The 26,131-nt window shown below is 38.9% G+C and overlaps 1 protein-coding gene across 4 annotated transcripts; it reads left to right on the forward strand.

Moving 5' to 3' along the window:
- The first annotated feature begins 965 nt into the window (after positions 1–965).
- LOC144515596 (beta-galactosidase-1-like protein 2) lies at positions 966–25,751 on the forward strand. Of its 4 annotated transcripts, XM_078246589.1 has the most exons (19): positions 966–1,456; positions 2,254–2,439; positions 2,724–2,792; positions 3,262–3,357; positions 4,206–4,314; positions 4,803–4,895; positions 5,096–5,177; positions 5,968–6,032; positions 6,291–6,375; positions 8,481–8,624; positions 9,463–9,543; positions 11,387–11,493; positions 18,482–18,628; positions 18,966–19,037; positions 19,412–19,490; positions 19,646–19,733; positions 22,693–22,807; positions 24,524–24,640; positions 25,352–25,751. In XM_078246589.1, exons 1-19 carry the CDS (start codon positions 1,353–1,355, stop codon positions 25,436–25,438), a joined length of 1,926 nt encoding a protein of 641 aa, XP_078102715.1. In that variant the 5' UTR covers positions 966–1,352; the 3' UTR covers positions 25,439–25,751. The 4 variants fall into 4 exon arrangements, with proteins under 4 accessions (XP_078102715.1, XP_078102718.1, XP_078102716.1 ...); XM_078246592.1 differs by lacking the exon at positions 24,524–24,640; XM_078246590.1 differs by lacking the exon at positions 9,463–9,543.
- Positions 25,752–26,131: the final 380 nt, after the last annotated feature.

The following is a 26,131-nucleotide window of genomic DNA, read 5'->3' on the forward strand; positions in this document are numbered from 1 at the left end:
AAAATAAAAAATTAAATAAAAAAGCACTATAAAAACTTACCAAGACTGAATATGAAAGTCCCAAAGTCTCAAAGGCAGAATAGAACAGAAAATCCCAATGACATCAAAAACATTGCTGTACCTTAAAGCTGAGCTTGCCAGGGAGGATGTAAAGGGATGATGGTGCTGGGAGGCCTCAAACACTGTGGATAAGGGAAACTATTGTCGTTTCAGAACAAATAATATAATAGTGCTCTGTCTCTCTCTCTCTCTTTCGCTCTCTCTCTCTCTCTCTTATTCTCTCTCTTTCGTTCGCTCTCTCTCTCTCTCTCTCTCTCTCTCTCTCTCTCTCTCTCTCTTTCTCTCTCTCAGTCAGATAAGGGAGGCATTACATTGTACACAGTAATATTGGCCTCATGATATAGTCATGAATGAATGAGTGTGTGTGTGTGTGTGTGTGTGTGTGTGTGTGTGTGTGTGTGAGTGTTTGTGTTTGTGTCATGTTTCGTCTTGTCTGCCCCACTTAGGATATAGTTGGGGTGTTAATTTCCTTTTGCTTCTAGAGCACATCAACATTTTATGATCTATTAATAAGATGAAAATTCAAAACCATAGAACAAGGAGCATTACAACAAATTACAGATGAAAAAGAGCAAATTACAGATGAAAAAGAGCAAGGGTTTCACAGTCTACATTGTCTGACATAGGCTATCTATTTAACAAAATAGACAGAATATTGCATACAATGTTGTCAACTGAGAGCTGTCAAACAACTTCACATAATAGGCTACATTGTATTTTTGTAAATTGTATCTACATGTTTCTACAAAAAAACTAGAGAGAAATATTCAACAATGTCACTGCATACACAAAATGCTATTTGCAAATAAAGTACAGGCCTAATGCTGATTAGACCCTTGGTCTTAATGTTCTGCGTTTCTTCAGCAGCGTAATTTTAGGACGGTCCCTACAGAAGTACAGCCTACACTCGGGTGTTTGTGTGTACTTTTGGACAACTAACGTTAGGCTATACTAACGCTAGCTTCCCCTGACATCAGATACTGGTCACACTAGCTAGTATAACATTCATTTTTCATAGACATGTTTAGTTTTTTTGAATTAGTAATCCCGGAAGTAACGATACGAATAATTTAGTTTTGTGTGATTATGGGGTAGCTCAACTTCATTGGCGTTATCATATCGTTTTTGCGAAACTGGAATAACGTTAGCCTATAACGTTAGATGTGACATAATCGTATACATTAAGATAACGGGATTCTAGTCCACAAAAGATAACGTTATGCACGTTAAGTAGATTTTACACAAGAGACGTTCAACGTGCAAGTGTTACTTAAATTGTGTTGTTATTGCCAATGGAAAGCGTATCAATGGTTGGGCTTCGTCTGACCCTAAAGCAACGATATTTTCTCCTGCTGTGTTTTGCTGTCGGAGCGATAATTGCCTATCAGTTTACAAGGTAAGCCAGACATTTCAACAGTTAATATGAGCCTGAAGAAAGTATCTAAACATTAAACTAACAAGTGTCATGCATGAAGATATGTTTCTGGATGAAACCGCGCCCACTGAAACTTCGAATGTTATGTTCGAGTTTCTCCATGGTGCCCTATAATATAAGCTTGACTGTGTGTGCTTAGTATTTTACTGCCTATATTCATACATTCCTACTTAGCTCTATTCTTAAGAAACCAAGCAAGTTACCTGTGAACTCTCACCTGCTGGACAGTGGACACTGAACGTGACTAACGTTACACATAACAAGTTACCTGTCACTTTGTTACACTTCACTTTATCCTGTTTTGAGGTTAAATCACCATGGAAGTCTCACTGTAAATCTTTTCTGCTGATCAGAATGAGATCATGTTAATGTTGTATCATTATGTTGAATTATGTAAATAGATACTTAGTAGAGAGCTTTGTAATATCATAAATTGATTAGTCAAAATCAAATGGCTTTAGGATAATCAGCCATCAATGATTATCCTTAGATTAGCCTACTGCAAGATGACCGAGAACACGTTCTTAGCCTCAGTTTGTGTCTCTCCTGGCATGATTACATTCAAATGCAGAGATAACAGAGTTCTGAACAGGTGCAACTGGGTTTAAATATTTTGCTCATGGGCATATTCGTTCACAAGCTTGCTTCATACTGTAGATATATGTCTGAAATGTCTTCATGGCCTTTGATCCAGTTGCACTAGTTCTTTTTCAGTTTCTGAAAATGAAGTTTTTAAGTTTCTGTATTTTGCCCCCTAGGAATCGCCTTGAAGTAGAAAGAATGAGCCGTGTGGAGGGTCTGAGGGCCAACTCGTCTCAGTTCACTCTAGAGAGAAAACCCTTCCACATCCTGGGGGGGTCCATCCATTACTTCCGTGTCCCCAGAGGCTACTGGGAGGACCGGCTGCTAAAGATGAAGGCCTGTGGCCTCAATACTCTCACAACGTAGGCTCCTACTGCAACTCATTGCTGGTTGTAGACACTGTACTTTAAAGCACCAGAATAAACCATGTCACATTCTTGTTTCACTGGAGAAGATAATACACAGATCAAATAAAATCTGAGTAAAGTAGAGCAGAATTCACGAGTAATAAGAAAAAGGGACATAGCAGTTGATTTTTTTTTTCAAGAATCAAATGCAGTCTTATACTTTTATAAACCACTAAAAAATATTACCATTAAAATACTAAAAGCACATAAAAAAACATCAGTTTTATTTCTGTTTTCAGGTATGTGCCATGGAACCTGCATGAGCCTGAGCGAGGGGTGTTCAACTTTGAGGATCAGTTGGATTTAGAGTAAGGAACGATGAAGGGAACGCTCCTAAGAGTCCTGTAGATGGCACTGTTGTATTGCAGAAGGGCTCAGCTTTCCACAGGCTTTGATACTTTGATACTGCAGCGAATGGTTTAGGTTTACCCTTAAGAAATGTTTTTTTGATTAATTAGCTGTGCACTCAATCAGTATCAGTGCTTCTTGATTCATTGATAAATTGGCATTCCACCAAATGTGCTGCTTGCTGTCAAGTCTAGTGCTGGAAGCACATGCTACCTCAAAACAAAAAAATATGATTTGAATATGAAAAGAAATTATATATTTGAGAATGAATGGCATATAATTAACAATTAAACATCTGCTTTGATTATAACTATCTGGCCACACTTTATATCTGCTGTAGTAAACATTTTAAGTTGTATTGATCTCATGTATTGTATAAATCAACCTAATTGGCAGCCCCTTTTTTCACATTTTATATCCTTCTCTTAGAGCCTACCTCCGCCTTGCAGCCAGCTTGGGCCTCTGGGTGATTCTACGTCCAGGGCCGTACATCTGTGCTGAGTGGGATTTGGGGGGACTACCCAGGTAACCATTACAATTAAGTGTTATCTTTTGTATATGCCTTACAGCCATACATTGTAAAGCATTATTTTAGAATAGCCAATGGGGTGCCAAAGTAACCCCTTACACTGGCTTGGAAATTCATTTTTCAGTCAGATAATCAGTTTCTTAGTGGTATCTTTGCTGCAGGCTAAATCCATTAAACTTGTGAAAATAATTTAGTTATGTGAATTATTTCAAGTGTGCTGTCTCTGTCATCTATTTGGCCAGTTTCACCAGACGTCTTGCTACATACTATACAACAAAGAATTTGTCTTGATGAGATTTGCCCCACCTTACAGTGTTTTATTATGTTATTATTATGATACAAAGACAACAGGCCTTTACATACAGTATAAGACAGGACATTTTGCATCATGTAAGTAACCTCTAATGTTACTCAGATGAAAATCACTGATGATTTACCAGACTTTTAGTGAGGTGTTAGAGAGAACGATAATTAAATCTGACAGGCATATCTCCCTGAAAGGATGAATTCATTTAGTTCTGTAATCAAAATAGATTTGACAGATAATGGGGTGAATGTTGGAGGGAAAAAGACTGGAAGTAGGTATTTTTGGAGTAGTTTTGCCTTCAGGGAGTGTAGGGTTGAGGTAATATTTATTTGATAATCATCAAAACAGAGTGTTTCTAGGGGCACGCAGTGAAGCATGACTTCCTCTGCACTGCACTTTATGATAGTCATGCTTAGGTTGGTACGATTATGTTCTAAAAAAAACCCTAAAGAGAGTTCACAGCACAGCACTTTGAGGAATTTGTGTGATATTTTGCTTTTTGGACATTTTAAAGGTTTTGTTGTGATTTATTTTCAGTTGGCTGCTACGGGATCAAAACATGAAACTAAGAACAACCTACCCAGGATTCACTGCTGCAGTCAACGCCTTCTTTAATCAACTCATGAAGAAAATTGTTCCACATCAGGTACTTTCTAGAAAAAGTATACAAGACCAAATATTTAATTAAATTATGACTAAAACTCATATATGCTCAAAATAGAATTTTTAAATTAGAGTTTTCATGGTTACATGCATGCATGCATCTGCCAGTTAATTAAAAAAATATCCAATCCCAAGAATATTTTCTATTATTTTTAGATCCTTGTATTCACAATCATATTTCATCTCTGTATGCAATATTTCTGTTACCACCTCCTAAACTGCCATAACTAGCAGCTGTTGATCATTATGTTAACCATTGTTAACAATACAATGCACCATAAACACTTAAATAGTTCAACTTGTGTCCTCCCAGCCATATTTTCTTCTTTTTTTTTTATCAGCGCCATGCATCATTGAACAAGCTCTGATTTCCATTTCACAGTCTTTTTAAAATTCAGCTGTATTGGGGAATGGTCAAGAACTGCTGCCAGGCCCTAATATATGTCCTCTATTCACATAATTAATGTGCAGTACTCCAAGGGTGGCCCAATTATAGCAGTTCAAGTGGAGAATGAATATGGCTCCTTTGCTAAAGATGAAGATTACATGCCTTTCATGAAGGAGGTAAGAAACACAATTGTACAGTATATTATTTGGACAATGCTTGTCAGCTCCTAGATGAGAGTGCACTTATTTACTTTGTCCTCCCTACTGTCCTTTACTCACTCCCCTGTTCACTCAATTTGAAAATAAGTGTCAATTATATTTCAGAAAATACTTCCACTGTTTTGTGTAGTTGCCTCCATAATCCTCATTCTTTCCAGGCATTATTGTCAAGGGGCATCACAGAGCTGCTGCTGACCTCAGACAACAGGGAAGGACTAAAGCGTGGCGGAGTGAAAGGAGGTATTGTCAGATGGGCTGACAGACAAACAAGACTGTGCATGCAAACACCCAAACAAAATAACACATACAGTATGTTGGCTGGTGTATTTTCACACAACGACAAGAGGTCTGAACCAAAGGGTGGCCCCTGGTGTCAGGCAGCTGCTGTTCACAAATACACACAAAGGATTCTGTGTTGTACCAGAAAGTTCTTCCTTTTGCAAGTACAATGGCATAAACGTGATGCCGCAATATGAAAATAATTTTTTTGACACATATGCTATTTTAATGCACATGCATTAGCAAACATTGTCTTAATGCAACAATGAGGTTGTTCTTCACTGAGATGAAGAGTATTTCTGTTTTTATTATCATTGCAAATCATGCATTGTCATCATCATAATTGCAGGCCAGGATCCTCCAGAGTGTTGTTATAAACCATCCTCTGGGTATTTTTTTTTTTTTTATAAATGCAGATTTCTTAATCCTGATTTGCATGTTAGGTGAACAGTTAAAGTGTAATGCCTCATTGGCTGATTCCTAATGCAGAAGCGCACGTTAGACAGCTTTAATGCCTGATAACTTTGTGATTTGAAGAGAAGTTTGCTTTACATGAAAGTCTAAGGTGCTATGTTAACCTGCTAATACTTCTTTGAAGACAACAAAAGAAGCTTGGGGTTTAAGCACAACTCTAAACAATAACAACTCATACAGCTCTGTTTGGTATTAGTTTGAACTGATGCTCTACATCTTTGTTAGTTTGTACAAGTATATGTGGTAACACTATTGTTCTACCTTTTTGTGTCTAAAGCACTAGAAACCATCAATTTCCAGAAACTCAACCCGAATGACATCAAGTATCTCGATGGAATACAAGTGAGTCTTATTTGTGTGTTTTCTGATCTAATCAAAGATCAAACTTATCATCTAGCAGACGCATCATTAGCAGTTCTTTGCTCTTTCCAATAAATAACTTTGGGGTTACTTACCTACCTTAAAAGCAAAAGAATATATATAATATGAAAGACCATCTTTAATCTTTTAGACAATTTATCCAAGGTTTGTGCACGCGCAATAAAGTAGTTACTGAAAGAACATCAAGAACAGTATCTTTTGTTTAACCTTTCTCACTAGCCTAACAAGCCTAAGCTGGTGATGGAGTACTGGTCTGGCTGGTTCGATCTTTGGGGGGACCTTCATCATGTGTACACAGCTGAGGGTAAGACTAACTTAGAATTGGGTATACAGGTTTTCTTTAGAGAGAGCTATAGAATTCCTGACAAGACTCAGGTGTTCCTGCGAGAGTAAGACAGGACTTTTACTGGTGGATTCTTTGTTGTGGGTGAAACGATTTCTTTCTGTACAGAGGGGTCGATACTACTGGCTAATTTGAGACAGGGGTAAGACAGGTTTTGTGTTGCGAGCCAATACACACCCTGTGAAGGTAAAACAGACTGTCTTGAGGGTAACATAGAGTCTCAGTGTCTTAGGGTAAGAAAGGCTTAAGACAAACCTTTTTCTGCTGAGAATAAAACAGTCTTGGTGCCAGGGGAAAGCCAGCGTATGGACAAGCTCACTGCTTTGGAGTTTGTGTAAGATAAATTATCCAGACTGAGTGCAAGGCAGTCTCTCTAACGCTGTTGTTCCTTTACAAAAAGGCACAGATCCCACTCAGTGCAGCTGGGATGTACAGCTTAGCATATGGTCATTTCTTCCTTGTTTTGTGGCTTTGTCAGAGATTTATACTTTTCATGCATGGTGGATTGTGAGCCAAGTATCACAAACCAGAGTCTGTGTCCCATCCTCTCGACTTTGTCTCTGGGCCACATACGTCATGTTCAGAGGCCAGATTTCTTTGTACAGGATTGTTCCAAAATGTGCTCCTCTGATTCTCACTGACTGTACTGAACCCAGGTGAAGGTGTTGCGCTTCGCAGCAGTCACATTCATCTCACGCCCTCGCACTTCCACTGTATCCACATATACTGTAGCTACACATACACTCACACGGATACACACTAGGACTGACTTGCCCTTAGCTGCATTAAATGAGGTTTCAGTTGATGGGAACATAACATTGTGTACTTTAATTATTTGCAGCTATGTCTTATATGTATCAGGCTGTATGTGCTGCAATATTCAACTGTCTGCATCTAAACAGAAAATCTAGTCTGCATCTAATCTAGAAATCTTACTTAGGAACACAAAAAAACTTGATTTCAGAATATACTTTAAACAAATTGATCTGCTTTGAAAAACGGCTGGAATATTCATATCACATCTTTTCAGAAAATTACGAGCTAGGACTCAATTATGGAATAAAATCATCGACTGAAAGGACCTGATTTGATTTATCATTTTGTATAAAACATCTTAATTAGTAAAGTAATACAGCTGTTAAATAAATATTAACAGTAAATGTACTTTGTAACTTTCCACATGCATAATGCATAATATGCATGCATCATATGCATTCATAAAAACACCTGTTTGACAATTGTAAAGATTAATGGAAGTCACACACACCCTGCTATCACCATCTTGAGTGCTCTCAGAAACATCCCATTTCAAACACAGTGCTACCTCAAGCTTCCTTTTTACTCTCTGTCATTCCCAGCAGCCATCCACAACTTAAAAATGTTCTGAAAATGAAAGGCTTTATCATGTATTTTTTCCTCAGTGAGAAATGGAACGGGGGAAAAAAAGACCCTAGCCATGCAGAAAGTGTCACAGCTATGAAATGAACGCTGGAATATTCAGAGGGGATTCATGTCGTTGACAGTTCAGTGCTCTGTAGACTGCAACACACCCAGCAGTTGGTCACAGCTAGTGCCACCACCATGAAACCAACCAAGTCTGGCTCTGTCACTCACCCTGCTCAATTGTCATTCATTAAGGCTCATGTCCTTGATTCAAACCATTAAAGTCAGTCCAATTTGACTGCTAAAGTCCAATTTAAATACCTAATTACTTGCTCTGCTGTGTTTGCTGCAAAATCTAGGAAGCCAATTTGTGCAAGGAGGTAGGCAATTCTTTATGGGTGCAAGCTTTGCCCCGTAATAAATTATAGTAACCTGTAATTGTATGTGGGGCTGAGGTCTGTCACATGTTTCAATTGATTTGGAATTGAGGGCAATAGGAATATTGAAACAGTGGCTTGTTAAAGCTGAAGTTAAGTGGATATGTTTTTCTTTTTGTCACTTGTGGGTTTTAATGTTTAGCATTGTATTTGTTATTCTCTGATTTACTCACTATATCAGAATAATTAAGATAAATTATAGACTTTTAAGTATTCAGTTATATTTGTCTTTTTATTTTTTGACAGACATGATACCTGTGGTCACAGAGATCCTTAAACTGGACATGTCTATCAACCTCTACATGTTCCACGGAGGGACAAATTTTGGCTTCATGAGTGGAGCGTTTGCTGTTGGAATACCAGCACCTAAACCTATGGTCACAAGCTACGGTATGTGTCATGAATCTGTTTGTGACCAGCATTTGGTAACATTTGAATGAACAAAATTCCTTGTGAGTTAGGAGGAAACCCCCCCGCCATCATATACAGGGTTGATTGATCAGGATTGAACTAGGTTCATGCCACAAGCATTCAACACAAAACTGCATTTTAATAGCCAGAGATACTTAACACTTCTGCAGTTTGTATCCTGATTTTGAAAAGCCCACTGATTCTGCGTCAGAGTAGGCTGAAACAGTCCATAAGCTTGAGTGTACATAATCATCAAGCAATAACCTTCTTGAAATACAGTCAGTAGGTACATTCTAAGCATATCTGCTTGAAACAAATGTGAATAGTGGAGGTAGGTTAAAACATAATAAGGATATTTGAAATGTCTGTAGATGGCGCTATCTCTATTCCTGAGCCTCTGACCTTCGGCTGCTTTGAAATTTGAATATGCAGTGTGCATTAATGAATTAATTACCTAATAAAATGTAAATTAAAGATGGTACAATTGGTTTTATATTCTTCTCTAGGGTACTTAACATTGTAATGACCTCGTTCTTGAGAAAAGAGGAGAATTCTGAAAACTGTTCCCCAGTAGGGAAGACCACTTCTGACCTTCAGCAGTCATCATACCTGTGTTTACTCCTGTGAATGCCTTTTACCTTTTTGCCTCAAAAAGGCTCAATTTTTTTGTCAAGATAACCCTAAAATGTGTCTCGGCCCACTGCTGTCTCAAGATGTTTGATAATGGAGCACAGTGAAAGCATCTGCCACTGTAACAGGCATCCCTGCCTCTCTCCGGCTCCTGAGCCTGCTGTTCTGATAGCGCATTATCTTTTAGATTACGATGCTCCATTATCTGAGGCTGGGGATTACACCACCAAGTACCATCTTCTGAGGAATTTATTCAGCTACTACCACGGTGAGTGTCGTGTGTTGTTGCTGAGTCAGGCCCCACATCTTCTGTCTCTCTTTCTCTCCCTTTCCTTTCATATCCCCACTTACGTAAGTTAATTCTCCTTGTAGAACCTGCTCTCTGTAGGCTAAAGTAGGATAACTTTGCATATGATTACAAACACGGGTTAGATATGGGTTTGTGTTTGTTTGTGCATGTGTGTGAGATGTCTGCCCAAGTCAAAGACCCTCAATTACCACCCATTGTGAAAATTACATACTAGGCCTTTTATCATGTTTATGTCTTTTGCAGTTTTCTCTATTTGTAAAACAAGGGTTTTTGGTTCTGGGAAGAAGTCTCAGGTGTTTTGTGGCCACAAATGAAAATGTAGCTTTTGGCAATCTGGGATTGAATCCAGCAAAACAAAGTAATAATTGAGTCAGAGTTGTTGTGATTGAAGATAGTTTGACAAGCTGCATGTGCGTGAATACTCCTTATGTTTTGTAGTCTGCTGAACAATGAGCAGTGGCCTGGATATGAGAGTCTGAGAAGGCTTTTTGTTCTGCTCAGCAACTATGAACACATGACACAATTTTATAATTAGATCATTTTATTGTTGTTTGGTTGTCAAATCATGTACAGTGTGTCAGTTATTCTTTTCCCTGTGGTTTTGTTTTTGCATAACCTGGCATGGATTCAGCATGATCTGTCAAAAATCTTTGACAACAACATGGCTCTAAAGTAGACCTGTGACATTTACGCTTTGGGGTTTGTCTTATTATTACAAAGCTGTCAAAAATTACAAATATACAGTATATAACCTAAACAAGCTACACATACATCTGCACTCCACAGTATGTCTGTGTACTTGCAGTATGCCAGCTCACTATTGATAGTACCCATTTATCTTAAAGCAGTTTATGATTTGACGTATTTATTCTTGTAATCATCAGTTGACGATCTTCTGCAAGGAAAGTCAAATGACAAATAAATAACACAATCTCTTCCATACAGGATTATACGGGACATTTTGGGATAATATGGGCTTTGTTCCAAATCTGTGACATAGTTTTATAGAAATGTATTTTCAACAGACACTCTTCCCCTCTTAGCTTTGACACATTATATATACTTACAGTGGCACTGGCTTGCGAGCGAGCTATTTAGGAGAAAGCTTACCTTAAGTGATCCAGATGTTACCACTTGGTGATAGGAAATGCTGTCAAGCCTTTTCCAGAGGGACCGCTGGTGTCGCTGCATGCTTTAACACCTTTAAAAACAGTGAGGGGTAGGATAACCACTGTTAATTGTTGTAAAGAGACTGATTTGCAACATGGACTACAAACTGGATGCTGCTGTGGAGGGCAAAGGGCTCACCCAAGGAGCCTTAAAAGCAGTTTCCTAGGGACAGGTCACTTTTATTATTGGTATTGAGTGATTCAAAGGCTTTAGTGGAGGAAGACTCCTCCTCTGATGTTTTGCTGGTTAAGCTAAAGCAGGCCAAAAAGTTAACACATCACCACTTTTTCTTAGTACCAGCTCTACACAAAAGACATTGCTATGGTTTGCTTTTAAGCTTTAAATGGTTTACAATTATTTAAATTTGCAAAACAGCCCTCTACTGGCTCCCTCTTTCTTTCTCTCTCTCAGGTGTAATACTGTATGTAGGTGCAACAGTTCTTACCGTGGCAAGTTTTACGAGATTTCTGCCTAAGAACAAATGTATGCACATGTGGGCAATGTATACATCATGTGGTAATCATTTCAAAATGCCCTTTGTTTGGACTTCTTTGCATCCCCTGGGCAAATAAAGAATAAAAATGAAAATGAATTCATATACAGACAGAATAACTGCCTCCTTGTTTTCCAGCCCAGCCTCTACCTGAACTGCCCTCTCATCAGGAAAGGAGAGCGTACCAGCCTGTTGTCATCCACCAGCACCTGTCTCTGTGGGACAGTCTGCATTTCACTGACAAGGTAAGCCACAGATGCACAGAGAGTGCCAAAATTGAAGGCACATAAATAATAAACATCACCTGTGTAGCAATGCTCAAAACAGAGTCAGAAGGTTGTTGACAGATGACAATAATACATTAATTGTGTATTTACTCCATAAGCAGTACACACAAGCCAATCAAATAAACTCAAAGAGCATTTGATGTTAATTATGTGGATGTGCAGAGTCCGTTGTGGTCTGATTCCCTAAGACTATCCCAGCCCGAGGACAGGTGTATTTACAGAACCAGTAATAGTAGCACAAGCTTCCTATCCCTATTGATATGACATATTACATCTGTTAACTACCCGTTGCCAGTAGTTATTATAATCTGTAACCAGCTTTGCTAGCCATATTTTACAGTCAATCAACATTAGCAGTGATAGAAACAACCCCACTGTTCGGTCACAATAACACAAATAATCACAGTAGTCACCTGTGCTCTTGTACCTGTTGGCATTGTTTTTTCTTTTGATTCTGTCCATGTAATTACCTCAAGCAAATCACTACAATATCTCTATTGACATCATATATGAAGTAACCGTCAATATCTTCTGCACATCTTCCAGGATGGCATTTGGTCTATCCAAATGATGACCAATAGGGGTGTCACAATAATGATTTTAAAGTGTCCATATTATGAAAAATGTCTCTGGTGCTTCCACACGCATACCAACTTTGAAAAAAATCCATCCATGCTGTTTTGAGTGAGATACGGTTTCTGAATGTGTTCTGCCTTCAGTCTCCGGGTGAGCTGTTCAAAATCGTCACGGCTTGTGACGTCACAAGCCGAAACGTGCTGGCTAACCGCAACCGTTAGCTCTTAGCGTTAGCATGCTAATGCTAACGCTAGCATGCTACCTCGTTCTCAATAGCAAAGCACTGCTACAACACACACAAGTTCACCATAATCTCCAAAAGAACTACTTACATGTGCGCCCTCATTTAGAAGTCTCCCAGCTAATCCTGCCTTGTAACTGACCGAAGTTGGAGAAACAGCCTTTCTTTTACTGTCTATGGAGCTAGCTAGCTGACATGATCTACATCTGAGCTACTGCATGTGCGAGTGCAATCAAAGATAGTACAGAAGAAGAAAAGAGGTCTCACTCTGTAGCTAAAACAGAGACCAGGTGAAAAGAAGATCTGCAGCAGTGAGAGAGAGCTGTGCAGTACAACAAAAATATGGTGTTTTTTTGAAAAATTAAACCATGTAAACCTATTCTGGTACAACCTTAAAAATACAATTATGAACCTGAAAATGAGCATAATATGGGTGCTTTATTTCGAAAATTGATCAAAATCAGAAGCAGGATCAGCGACCCCCCCAGTATTTTTTTTCTCTTTCCACACCCGCTTACTTGCACACGTCCGAAGAAAAAGACAACAACAGACACAGCGTAGCTAACCAGCTGGTAGCATGCAGCTAAAGACACAGGTAAATGTTAATTTATCTTTAGCCTGCAGCTTGACTTTTTTAGACACCTGCTTCCCTGAAGTCACCGGTGTGGCAACATTTTGCCTTCCTGTGAGAGTTATAAATAATAAACATCACCTGTGTAGCAATGCTCAAAACAGAGTCAGAAGGTTGTTGACAGATGACAATAATACATTAATTGTGTATTTACTCCATAAGCAGTACACACAAGCCAATCAAATAAACTCAAAGAGCATTTGATGTTAATTATGTGGATGTGCAGAGTCCGTTGTGGTCTGATTCCCTAAGACTATCCCAGCCCGAGGACAGGTGTATTTACAGAACCAGTAATAGTAGCACAAGCTTCCTATCCCTATTGATATGACATATTACATCTGTTAACTACCCGTTGCCAGTAGTTATTATAATCTGTAACCAGCTTTGCTAGCCATATTTTACAGTCAATCAACATTAGCAGTGATAGAAACAACCCCACTGTTCGGTCACAATAACACAAATAATCACAGTAGTCACCTGTGCTCTTGTACCTGTTGGCATTGTTTTTTCTTTTGATTCTGTCCATGTAATTACCTCAAGCAAATCACTACAATATCTCTATTGACATCATATATGAAGTAACTCGTCAATATCTTCTGCACATCTTCCAGGATGGCATTTGGTCTATCCAAATGATGACCAATAGGGGTGTCACAATAATGATTTTAAAGTGTCCATATTATGAAAAAAAACACATTTTCTGGGATTTGGGGTGTTCTTTTGTGTCTCTGGTGCTTCCACACGCATACCAACTTTGAAAAAAAATCCATCCATGCTGTTTTGAGTGAGATACGGTTTCTGAATGTGTTCTGCCTTCAGTCTCCGGGTGAGCTGTTCAAAATCGGGCACGGCTTGTGACGTCACAGCCGAAACGTGCTGGCTAACCGCAACTAGCATGCTACCTGCTCTCACAGCAAAGCACTGCTACAACACACACAAGTTCACCATAATCTCCAAAAGAACTACTTACATGTGCGCCCTCATTTAGAAGTCTCCCAGCTAATCCTGCCTTGTAACTGACCGAAGTTGGAGAAACAGCCTTTCTTTTACTGTCTATGGAGCTAGCTAGCTGACATGATCTACATCTGAGCTACTGCATGTGCGAGTGCAATCAAAGATAGTACAGAAGAAGAAAAGAGGTCTCACTCTGTAGCTAAAACAGAGACCAGGTGAAAAGAAGATCTGCAGCAGTGAGAGAGAGCTGTGCAGTACAACAAAAATATGGTGTTTTTTGAAAATTAAACCATGTAAACCTATTCTGGTACAACCTTAAAATACAATTATGAACCTGAAAATGAGCATAATATGGGCGCTTTAATTCGAAAATTGATCAAAATCAGAAGCAGGATCAGCGACCCCCCCCCCAGTATTTTTTTCTCTTTCCACACCCGCTTACTTGCACACGTCCGAAGAAAAAGACAACAGACACAGCGTAGCTAACCAGCTGGTAGCATGCAGCTAAAGACACAGGTAAATGTTAATTTATCTTTAGCCTGCAGCTTGACTTTTTTAGACACCTGCTTCCCTGAAGTCACCGGTGTGGCAACATTTTGCCTTCCTGTGAGAGTTATGTAAACAAACAACAAAGGTAAAGCATGTCTGCTCCAAAGGGACTCCATGGTGCCTTCAGGTACACGTCTTTAAATTAATGGCGCATTAAATTGCGTCACTAAAAAAACCCTGGAGAAACTCAAACTGTTGTTGCAAATTACCCTTCTGTTATCTAGTGGCTCTTGTTGTGGCATTGCAAAAAAATACCCCTAACCCTAATGAATTGTAATACCCCTAATATCATATAATTAGATACACAGTAGCATGTGCTCCTCTAATACATAAACCAAACCCCAGTACAAAATCATTTCATTTCTTGATTTAAAAAAATACATACAGTACATTTGAAGCTCTGAAGTCCAGGTAAAGTACAGATGTGACTGTGGTAATCTGAAAGTGAGGGAAGTGAGCTTGCAGCCATTGTCCACCACCGGCTTGATCTCTTGGATCTATTGAGGAAGTCTGAGAAGGGAAGTAAATGAGTAACACTCCTCCGTTAATGAACAACTGCTGATGAGGTGCCCCTGAGCAAGACATTCTCTCCTGACTGCACTAGTGGCCTGCTCAGCGACAAGCAGCAACCAAATGATGCAGCTTAATGACTTAAAGCAGGTTGTTGTAGAAATAAAATGCAACAGAAAATTTCCCTCGCCAAGTGATTGGTTAAAAACCTGTTTGGATGGGGTCATTGAGTCTATTCAGTTTCATGTCTACCAGTATAGTTCAGCCATTTACACCATGCTCTTCAGGGGCATTTATATTCAAACCAGATGTAGCACATCTGGCAGTCACTTACAACATTAATTATTCACTCCCCGTCGCAATAATTTGCTTCCCTCTGAGACGACAATTACTTCGCCCCTGACCAGCCACACACGCTTGTTTAAAAAGCGCGTTTTCTCTTCAGAGGCTTCAGAAAGACTGAGTGGGATGTCTGAGTTTGATGTTGTATCTGTGTGTTTGGAAGTACGTGGTTAATTGTGTCATAGCAGGGAGTGTTTATTGTCTTGTGAAGAGTGCATAATGCACTTCCCAAGGGTATGCAAAAGAATGCTGCTGAATACAAGAATTGCTCTGAACACCAGACAGGAAAGCTTCATTAGGTTTGATAAATTGTCACTTTGGGTGAAGCCATCTTGCAAGTGGGAGATTGTGTGGTGGGAATCATACGATCCAATCTGCATTGAGAGTGGTTTCGTGATTGCGTGTTCCCTTTAAAGGTACAATATGTAACATTTCTGCATTAAAATGTCTAAAAACGACTATACCTATGTTATATATTTTGCCGAGTTGTGTACACTATCCCAAATGTTTCCAACGATGTTCAAACCCAGAGAAAGTTATTTTTAGGGCTGTCCAATGATTAATTTTTTTTAATCGTGATTAATCGCTGAATTTCTATAGTTAATCGCGATTAATCACATATTTTATCACATGATTAAAGTTGTATTATTTTGCATTTCATGCATTTTTATTTTGCATGTTTTTAAGTACATATTAACAATGGAAAGCCATTCTTAACAGTGGATCTTGATTGGGAATCAAATGAATGCAAAGAAAGTTACTTTATGAACTTTACTTTAAGATTTGTATTTGTTATTATTTATTTACTGTAAACAAAAGAAAAATGTGTGAATCTATCATTATTGCACAATTCCTCCAAGTACCTAACTAAACCACTACCAGAGTCAATATAGTGTTTAGTAACTCCTAAATAATGTTGATTACTCACTGACGTCCAGTGATCACCAGTTAATGAGACAGCGTTTGCAGCACCTTGCAGCTGTCCCCCTCGACGGCAATGAGACGGGTCAGAACATGCCAACCACGTACGTCTTTAAGACCCGAGTCCTCTACAATGCTGACAGGTCTGCAGTTAGTTGCCACCCGTTTCGCAAGAGCTGTAGTAATTTTTTTGGATTTGGTTTCATCCACAGGTCGGCAAGTAGCACTCTCCAAAATACTGCTTTGCCTGAGTGTGTAGCATGCTAGTGAGTAGCATCAACCTGAGTCACGTTAATTAGCTCGTAGGTGGTAGCTCAAGCTTGACGTGGTTCGGTGATATTTTAATTCGGCTTTACACAATGTGCATATGGCTTTCAACATGTCTACGAGCCGTCCGGGAGTTTTAGAAAATTAAAAGCACCATTCAGAGTTGTGTTGACGCTGTCTTTCTCCTTCATGCTTGCAGCCTGCAGCAGGAGGAAATATGGAAGCTTGATGATAAGTAAAGGTGCAGCAAAGGGTCAAAATAGTAGCCTGTTAGGCACCACGGCAAGCCCAGTGAAGTGTAAAATAAATTCATAAATGCCGGCATGCGATTAATGCGATTTAAAAAAAATTAACGCATTATGATTGGCCCTTAATCGCATCGCGATTAACGTGTTAATGCTGACAGCCCTAGTTATTTTATTTTAATGACACGGAACGTTTCATTTAGTCGCCTGTCAGTGGCGTCGTAAAACCTTTGACCCCTCTAATTACTCTAACTTCCTAAAAAAAAGGGAACCCAGTTGATACGTTCGAGAGTAATTGTAAATCAAACAATGTCACAGAAAGAACAATACTCAGTAACGGTAATACAGCTTGCTTTCTGCCAAACAGCATCATTTTTGTCATTGATTACATGCCACAACACAGTAATACAGCAGAGATCTTATTTATTGATGGATTTCAACATCGATCGATCCAGCTTAACGCTATGTGCTACATTGACATGCTAATGCTTGGTGAGGAACGTTATAAGGTTACAACATCGTTCAACACGCTCATTAACTTATTTTAAGTATAATTGTTTTAATCAAGGTAAAGTTAACGTTAAACAGCACTGGGCTAACCCACGATTACGTTTGCCAGCTATCGTTAACGTTAGCTGTAGCTATAGCTAGAAGACAAATCAAATGCTAATTTAGCCAGCTATCCCACCCTGGTTATTCTGCCTCACTCTCCGCGCTAAGGGACTTCAGTCGGGATGAGAGCGGACAACAGCCCCAGGAACACGACACATCCACAGCAGCCAGCCCCAGCCGCGAAGTAAGTCTCTCAGCGGTGTTGAGTAACGTTCCCCCCCTGATGCTGAAAACATCCAAAAAGTTACACATACGTGAAATATATTGCGATTTTGTGGTTTTAGCTGCTGGCTAATGTTAGTTTGCTTTCACGCTAACTGGTCAACTAGCTAGCTGCCAATACAAATCAAATCAAGAAAACCTAATTATGTGGGGGAAACTGCAGCTATTTTATCAGAATGACATGAATAAACGTTACTAAATGTAACGTGGATAAAACTATAATGGATAAACCCATCTGTGAACAGATATATTTTAATCGGCAATTGTGTTAAACAATGTAAACTACAACTCCCATAATTTACGACGTCGTCAAAAGTCCGTGTTTACATCCATGGTTTTGATTGAGAGACCCCTTACAGCAGAAAATTACATATTGTCCGTTTAAATACAGCAAACTTCATGTAAAAAAAGAAAACCTCTTTAAAAACATGATTTTCTGATTTTTAAAGGTGCTCTAAACGATGTCACGTGTTTTTTAGGCTACAACATTTTTTGTCACATACAGCAAACATCTCACTATCCGCGAGCTGCCTGTCCCCTCAACACACTGTAAAAAAAACGCGGTCTCTGTAGACAGCCCAGGCTCCACAAACGGCAACAAAAACAATCCTGCCCCCACGAAACATAACAAACAGTGTTCCAGCGTTCCAGTCAATAACCGACAAGAAGGATTTGGGGGTGGCGGTTGGAGGGGTTAGTGCACGGAAGCACGGAAGGGAGGGAGAGGGGACGGGATGAGGAGGAGGGAGGGGCGAGTTAGCCTCGTTTCGTTTGAAACGTCACCCAACATCGCTTAGAGCACCTTTAAGGTACATTGTATCAACAACAAACCTTGTGTCTGTCTTAAGCTCTTTATATGCATATTACTTTTTTTAGCCTTTGAAGTCAGAGAGGCCGGTGAACATGGAGAATCTCCCTGTCAACAATAACAATGGTCAGTCTTACGGCTACACACTGTATGAGACCACCATCACCAGCAAAGGAACCCTCAACTCAAAGAACAACATCAGAGACAGAGCACTGGTAAAGACAGGACAGGAGGACAGACGCCGACATAATGCATCCACAATCACACATTTACACTTTTGTTTGTGAGAACGTTTAAGCTGTAATCTGTTAGAAATCACACCCCTGATCAGTGTACTGTACGTGTGGAGTACTATTAATCAAGCTCAGGCTGCTACCAGTTGCTCTGGTGTTAATATCAAACGTGGGGGCCTGGAGTTTTCAAAAGTTTTTATTTATAATTCAGTGAATTACTGATTGTAGTAATACAATTAATAATAATTATAGAAATAGCAAGAATATTTTCTGATGTGGCATTTTTTTTTTATATTTGTTACAATCTTTTTCTTCCGAGGCTTTTGTGGACAAACATTTTGTTGGTGTTCTGGATTATAAGACGCAAGAACTTGCACTCCTTGATGGAAAGGTACTGTGTGTGTGTGTGTGTGTGTGTGTGTGTGTGTGTGTGTGTGTGTGTGTGTCTTCTGTATGTAGTTAAGACCTAGTCTGCTGTTAGCTACTTTCAAAAGCATAAAGTTTAATAAAATATATATAGAATATTTAACAGCATGTAAAAGCTGCAGGGGATGCCAATAGATGTTTTTGGCAGCAAGGTCCCAGTATTAAGCCATCAGCAAACCTAACGACCATTTATTTCAACAAATCTCTAAATAGTAAACTTCAACCTTACAGAAAAGTGCAGACTCAGATCGGCCTTGATCAATTACTAAAGCCAGACAAGGTGAAAGGACTTTTTTTTTCAGTAATGCCTCTCATGTTTTATGCATTTTTCTACTGAAGGGAAAAAGAACTCTAAGTTTACTGGTTGAGAACTGTGGAAGAGTGAATTATGGGAAAACCCTGGATGACCAGCGCAAAGGTACGAGTTGTTCTGTAAACTGATTTTGTAGAAGTTCCAGTCAGCAGAAGTCTTGCTGGATGATATTTTTAATTAGATACCTTGAAGGAAACTAATTAACAGTGTCTTAAGATCCAAAAAAAACAAACTTAAAGCAGCTTTGACTCACCTTCCAGGTCTTGTGGGAGATATCGAGTTAAACAAGCGCCCCCTCCGTGACTTCATTATTCGCAGTCTGGATATGAAGCCAGGCTTTGTAAACAGGTTTGTGTCTTTCAATTATTACCCAGTTTTCCTACATGTTTGTGTTTCTCTGTCAGTAAGTCCGCCTGGTCCTGATTCAGTCCAGCCAATTATACTTGATGATAAAATGCAGAACTCAAAACACAGTCCAACCCACAGCTATTTCAGTGTCTCATGTGAAACATCTCAAATTATGAGCAGTACAGTAGGTAGACCACATGGCGGGAGTCAGTGAATATCTTTGCTGTTGTCAATGTTCTAGAGCAGAGATCTTCAACAGGGGGTCCCGGGACCCCTAGGGGGTCCTCAGAGTCACTGCAGTGGGGTCTCCAAATAATTGTTCATTTTTGAAAGTTTTTTCAAAAATTAAAATGTCTTAACATGAATCCAACATATTATTAGCAAATATAAATCCCCACTGATAATAGGCATACTGGCCTTGGTTGGTAGTCACTAAGATAGCCATCCACAGATACAGTTAATAAGGATTCACTGTGCCACATGTATGATTAACATTAAGAGATGATTTATAAAATCATGCCAACAATTATTATTTTGATAGCTTAGTATTCTGTGCAAAAAAAGGTATGTATATGATGACCTGTATATGCTTTATATCATTTGTCATAATCTGTATATGACTTCTGGAATAAAGTGACGTTTAAAAAAAAAGAAGAAAAAAAAAAAAGGTATATGTAAAGACTTTAGGCCGCCCTACACCTTTTTGACGCCCAGTTAAATATGCAACTTAATTTTATACATATATATAGTAGGGGGTCCTTGCTCCATCTCACTCTCAGTTAAGGGGTCCTTTAAAAAAAAACGTTGAAGACCTCTGTTTTAGATCCTCAACATAAGGAACATTCTACCTTTTTGTCGCTAAAATTAAGGTAGGCAGATCAAGCTGGTGTTTACTTTTCCACAGTGACAGCACAAGGTGTTCATAATACACAGTAGTAAACTAATGTTAAGCTCCAGCTGGATAAAATAATGAAAACACTACATTAAAATCAGTTCATTTGTTGGTCACAAAACATAAAAATGTATTCACTGAGGCAGTCATGAAAGTCAGCAACATGCCAAACCTGCTGCATCAACAAAGAAAAACAGTAATTAAATGTTAAACAGGATTTTTTGTTAAATACTACAATATATTTACCAAAGATCTGACAAGATCATTGAATCAACACAGAGACAGCGGCTTAATACAACTGTTCATTCAAACCTTGCACAGTGCCAGTACACACGCATTGACTGCTATACAATGGAATAATGTGAAATGGTGCAAGTGATTTACTTTTGGACATGTTAATATTTGTTAGACGCCAAAGGCTGTCTTAGATGCGCAATGTCTTGTACAAATTTCCAAACATGGTGGGAGACCTTTAATGTGGGACCCATCCCATAATAGTCTTAATAGGTCTGGTAATTTCTCCACAACAGCCAAGTATTATAAGGTCATTTTGGCACGACCCAGTGCACCCCAAGGTGCAAATGCATTTCCCTCATGCTGTTTCCTTATTACAATATTAAAATGCTTTTCTACATTGCTAATCCCATGCAGCCTTAGTGCCATTGACACTGGATTTAAGTCAAACATCTTCCATAACCCTTCCTTATTATGTGTTGATATTTCAAATTTCTTATATTGATTACATTCGGTATGCAACTCATATTTGTTGCACACATAAACATCAAGGTCACTAGGATTAGCTGACCTAGTTTCTTCAGATGTTTGTATTTGTACTTAGAGAACTATCTACATATATTTTCAAGACATTTTTTGGGTCTCTCTTCATGTATTGAAAAATTGCAATCTTTTAACATCAGCACCATCTTGGAAATGTCAAGGCCTGAAGCCCTGTCTAAGTGAACACTAAAAAAGCATAACAGAGGAAGTATTTTTTTCTTCCATCATGGCAACCTTTTGAATGTACTTGGAGGCAAAATATAACCTATTGCCAAAACAAAGATAGTGATTCTGAATATTTCCCCTGCAATCGATGTCCAAAGTTTCACTTGACGTTTACTGTAGACATATTAATACGAATGACATGATACACTGTGTACTGCTGGCTGAACACCTAGAATGAAATAGAATGCATTTATTGTCATTGCACATTGTACAACAAAGTTTGCTGTGCAGCTCCTGAAATGGTTCATTAACATTCCACACATGCACGCAGGCTCACAAACCACACATGCGTACACCTAACCTGACTCCGCCAGATGGATTACTTCGCATTTGCTCGGCATATCCATCTGGGAACTTTCCGTTGGAGAACTTTTGGGAAGGGGCGAAAATACTGGTTAGCTGATTGGATAAACCATCTGTCTATCACCACCTATGTTGGTGATAGATGGGCCAAATCAACCAATCAGATCAACGATATATCAAACTCTTGCCGAAACCAGTCGGGAGAAGAGCAAAAACATCTTTTCCTCCGAGAAAAGCCTCCAGTGCCGTTTTTTGCTCTTCTTTCAATGAAGGAATACTTTCTAATTCGGATAAAACTTGCGCGATAGCTAGGCTCATCTCATCCATGGAAGCCGCCATGTTGTTTAGACTGAACAGTTGCTTCTCGTTGCGTCACACCTAAACCCGCCTCAAAACCAACGCTGATTGGTCGGTCGTTTGGCGAACGGCTCCAAATTTTCTCTGTCTCAAGATGCCAGACTGATCTGCGAGTGGAAAACTGGAGCTCGTGAGATCAGGACGATCTCATGAGGCTAGCGCACACCTGCCATACAGATATATAATAATAATAATAATAAAAGAAGAAAGTAAGTAAGTAATAACAAAGTGGAATATCCAAATCTACTATTTGTACATGCCAAATGCTATTGCATCTTAAAAGTCAAGACTGAGTTTTTGAGGAAAAACTGCATAAGACTGCATCCAAGCAATACATTAGAGAAGAAGAGTGTAATCTGTAATCTGAGCAAAATGAAAAGTATGCAATGTATTCTCCTTTTACAGACTTGAGAGTTCAGGCCACTGGATGTCTATGCGTCAGCGGCCCTCCTTCCCAGGGTTTTTCCAGGCCAGACTCTATGTGAACAGTTTTCCTAAAGACACTTTCATCAAGCTCCCTGTGAGTAGGACAGCCAGTGGGCTTGCAATCCAGCAGCACTACAAACTACAGACTGACATTAAGTTGATCAATACTTCAATACAAAATCTGAACCAAAAACGGAACAGTGGAAAAAAGGGTACTACCGTATTTGGTTCCCGGGCTTTATTATTGGATAGGATTACTGTATATTGACTGGTGTTTGGGTTATTTTCCACAACCTCTCATAGATTCACATTGAAAATCAAGTTAGGACATTTATTAAATTTGATATTTGACTTCCTCTAGATTGATCAGAAATCAAGCCGTACTTTCATAGATAATTCACATATATAAGTGCCTTATAGTATTAAGTATATGTTACCTGACCCAGAATAAGCGGACGAAGATGGATGGATGGATGGATGGATACCTGAGCTTTGGCCAGACAATTTTGGCAGCACAGGACTGATATTTATTCATACATTCTGGTCCTGTAAGCTGTCTTCACCACATAGACAATACATATAGGAATCTCTCTTTTGTAGATCTGATAGGACTTTTGACACCAGAAATTAAGATTCAGTGTGAATTTCTTCATATTTTTTATTTGATTTTTATTATACAGTGGTGCTCATAAGTTTATGAACCGATGCTAAAGTTGACTAAAAAGAGGAATAAAAAAATCATCTTTTGGAAATTGATCTTAATGCCTTAATTAAAAAAAAATTGGAATCCAACCTTTAAGGACACCAATTTTCTTTGTGAATGAATAATGTATCATAAATAAATGTTCTTCCTTAAAATACAGGGGGCATAAGTATACACACCCCATAGAGGCAGGCAGATTTTTATTTTTAAAGGCCAGTTATTTCATGGATCCAGGATACTATGCATCCTGTTAAAGTTCCCTTGGCCTTTGAAATTAAAATAGCCCCACATCATCACATAGCCTTCACCATACCTAGAGATTGGCATGGTTTTATTTCAGTTAGCCTAATAGCTGGTTTGATTTGCATTGAGAGATGATTTTATGTAAAGTACCCCATGCCAATCTCTTTATCAGGATGCATAGTATCCTGGATCCATGAAATAACTGGCCTTTAAAAATAAAAATCTGTCTGCCTCTATGGGAATTTAACATAGGGGTGTACTTACTTATGCCCCCTGTATTTTAAGGAAGAACATTTATTTATTTATGATACATTATTCATTCACAAAGACAATTGGTGTACTTAAAGGTTGAATTTTTCCTAATTTTCTTAATTGAGGCATTAAGATCAATTTCCAAAAGATGATATTTTTATTCCTCTTTTTAGTCAACTTTAGTATGGGTTCATAAACTTATGTTAGCCTACAATATTATTAGTTATTATACCTCCTTTAGAAAGACTAAAATATTACAGTATACTTTGGCTTGGTCATTATTTTCTCTAAATTAGTCTCTTTCAGAAGCTTTATTACGTGCTAGCTCACCTATAATTGTCTGGATGTATTTATAAGCTTGTAACTTTCCCTCAGTTTTCCATTGCTGAAGCTCAATGTGAAGTCACTGGATGTTGAGAAGCGAAGCAAAGAGCTGCAAATAACAACAGCTCAAGATCTATTAAGCAAACGATGCTAATTGTATTAGAAACAAAGGCTTGCCATGTGTTGTTGGTAGTCCTCAACATGTTTCTTTTCTTTATTCAGCATTCAGCATTGAATTGACTGAAACTGCCTGTTGTCATGGTGAACAGTCACTGGTTGTGTTCACAGGGCTGGAGTAAAGGTGTAGTCTTTATCAATGGCAAGAATCTGGGTCGCTACTGGTCCATTGGTCCTCAGCAAACCCTCTACGTCCCAGGTCCCTGGCTTCACAAGGGGGACAACGAGGTACAGCACTGTACTTCTGTCTTATTTATATGTGCTTATCATTCAGTTATTCGGGAGACTTTTAAATAACTTAAGCACATTTTAGCATTAATGACCTGATCTCAAAATTGTTAGTGATGTACAGCGCTGCACAGGAACACTTGTCTTCCACTGGTAACCTTTCACTAAGGGTGTCTTTATTCCCATATGTTTGTTATGAAACAGGATATTTTAAAATCTACTAAACCCATTATAGTGGACAGTTAGGCAATGTCATCCAATCTTGGCTAAAGTTGGTACATAACAGGTTTATATCCCCATGAAAAACCAAAGCCAAATTCCTCCAGATGTCCTTGAAATACATTTTGAAGAAAAGGTTTTAGGTATCCACTATGTGCACACACGTCTCAGATGTACATGTTTTCTGAATCCTATCTAATTCCTTCACTCACCTCCACTAATACGCCAAACTTAAAGCACATTCCCAGGTCAACCTGTTGGAGTACACAGCTACTGATATTCATCACCCTGTAGCTTTCATATTGTTGGTCTGGAGTACTTTCTGGAAAAGGCTTTATACTGTACATCTACTGTAGCCTATCTACTCTGTTTGTCCTTCTTGCCTTTCCCAACTTTTCTTTTCTGTGCATACATTGACATTGGTGCGCAACCACCCACTTACTGTCCTTTCATGACCTCGGCTAAGCTGGTATTTTCATTTATTTATTACAGGTCATAGTGTTTGAAGAGCAGGAAACAGATGGGAAGATTCAGTTTGCCAGCAGTCCGGACTATGGCATGACTGTTGATGTCCAGTGAGGACACGAGGCGAAAGGGGAGCGTGGATGAAGAGAGGAAGATGATGGGAGAGTAGTTGGGGAGAACACAATTGAGGCGATCGCACCAAGCTTCGTATACTCAGGCACTGACGCCCCCCAAAAGTGGCACACGTCAGCCAGTGAACATGTTATTTTGTATGCTATCAGAAGACACCAACTCAGCAGTGTTCCAGACCAGTTTTTTTATTTTTTAAGTTTTTAATTTAGTGACTGTATTTATGACATTCTTTTGAATCCTTTTTGTTCAGTTTAGTAACGTTATCATTAACCTGCATTAAAACTTCATAATTGGAGACCATTGGACTGTGTTTGATTATAATAAAGTGTTGTAAAATATCTTCCTCCCACAGTCTTAATTTATAAATTGCTGTGTTAGAAGAACTGTGAATAAAGGTGGGTTCGACCTCTGTGTCAGTAAGGCCAACAAAGCTTTATTTATCCTGCACACCAAGGGCCTGTTTGATATAACACAGGCTGCTTTTCAAATTTACTTTCTCATGATATGCTGTGAGCTCCTGGATGGAAGTCAAGAAGTTTGAATAACATTTTTTGAAAACTCATCTGTGGTGTGTACTGGTAGTGCTACTTATTTTCTTTAAAGATTGATGCCACAGTAACAGTAGCTGTGCTATCACATTTGAATACTAAGCAGTGTATATTAACCAAATTGCAT

Source organism: Sander vitreus, chromosome 3 (assembly GCF_031162955.1).
Source record: "Sander vitreus isolate 19-12246 chromosome 3, sanVit1, whole genome shotgun sequence".
Lineage (NCBI taxonomy): Eukaryota > Metazoa > Chordata > Actinopteri > Perciformes > Percidae > Sander > Sander vitreus.

Excerpts from the sequence above, each read along its gene's own strand:
- LOC144515596 (XM_078246589.1), top strand. The coding sequence starts at position 1,353 with ATGGAAAGCGTATCAATGGTTGGGCTTCGTCTGACCCTAAAGCAACGA. Across the intron at positions 2,440-2,723 it reads GGCCTCAATACTCTCACAAC|GTATGTGCCATGGAACCTGC; the intron begins GTAGGCTCCTAC and ends TTCTGTTTTCAG. Across the intron at positions 9,544-11,386 it reads TTTATTCAGCTACTACCACG|CCCAGCCTCTACCTGAACTG; the intron begins GTGAGTGTCGTG and ends CTTGTTTTCCAG.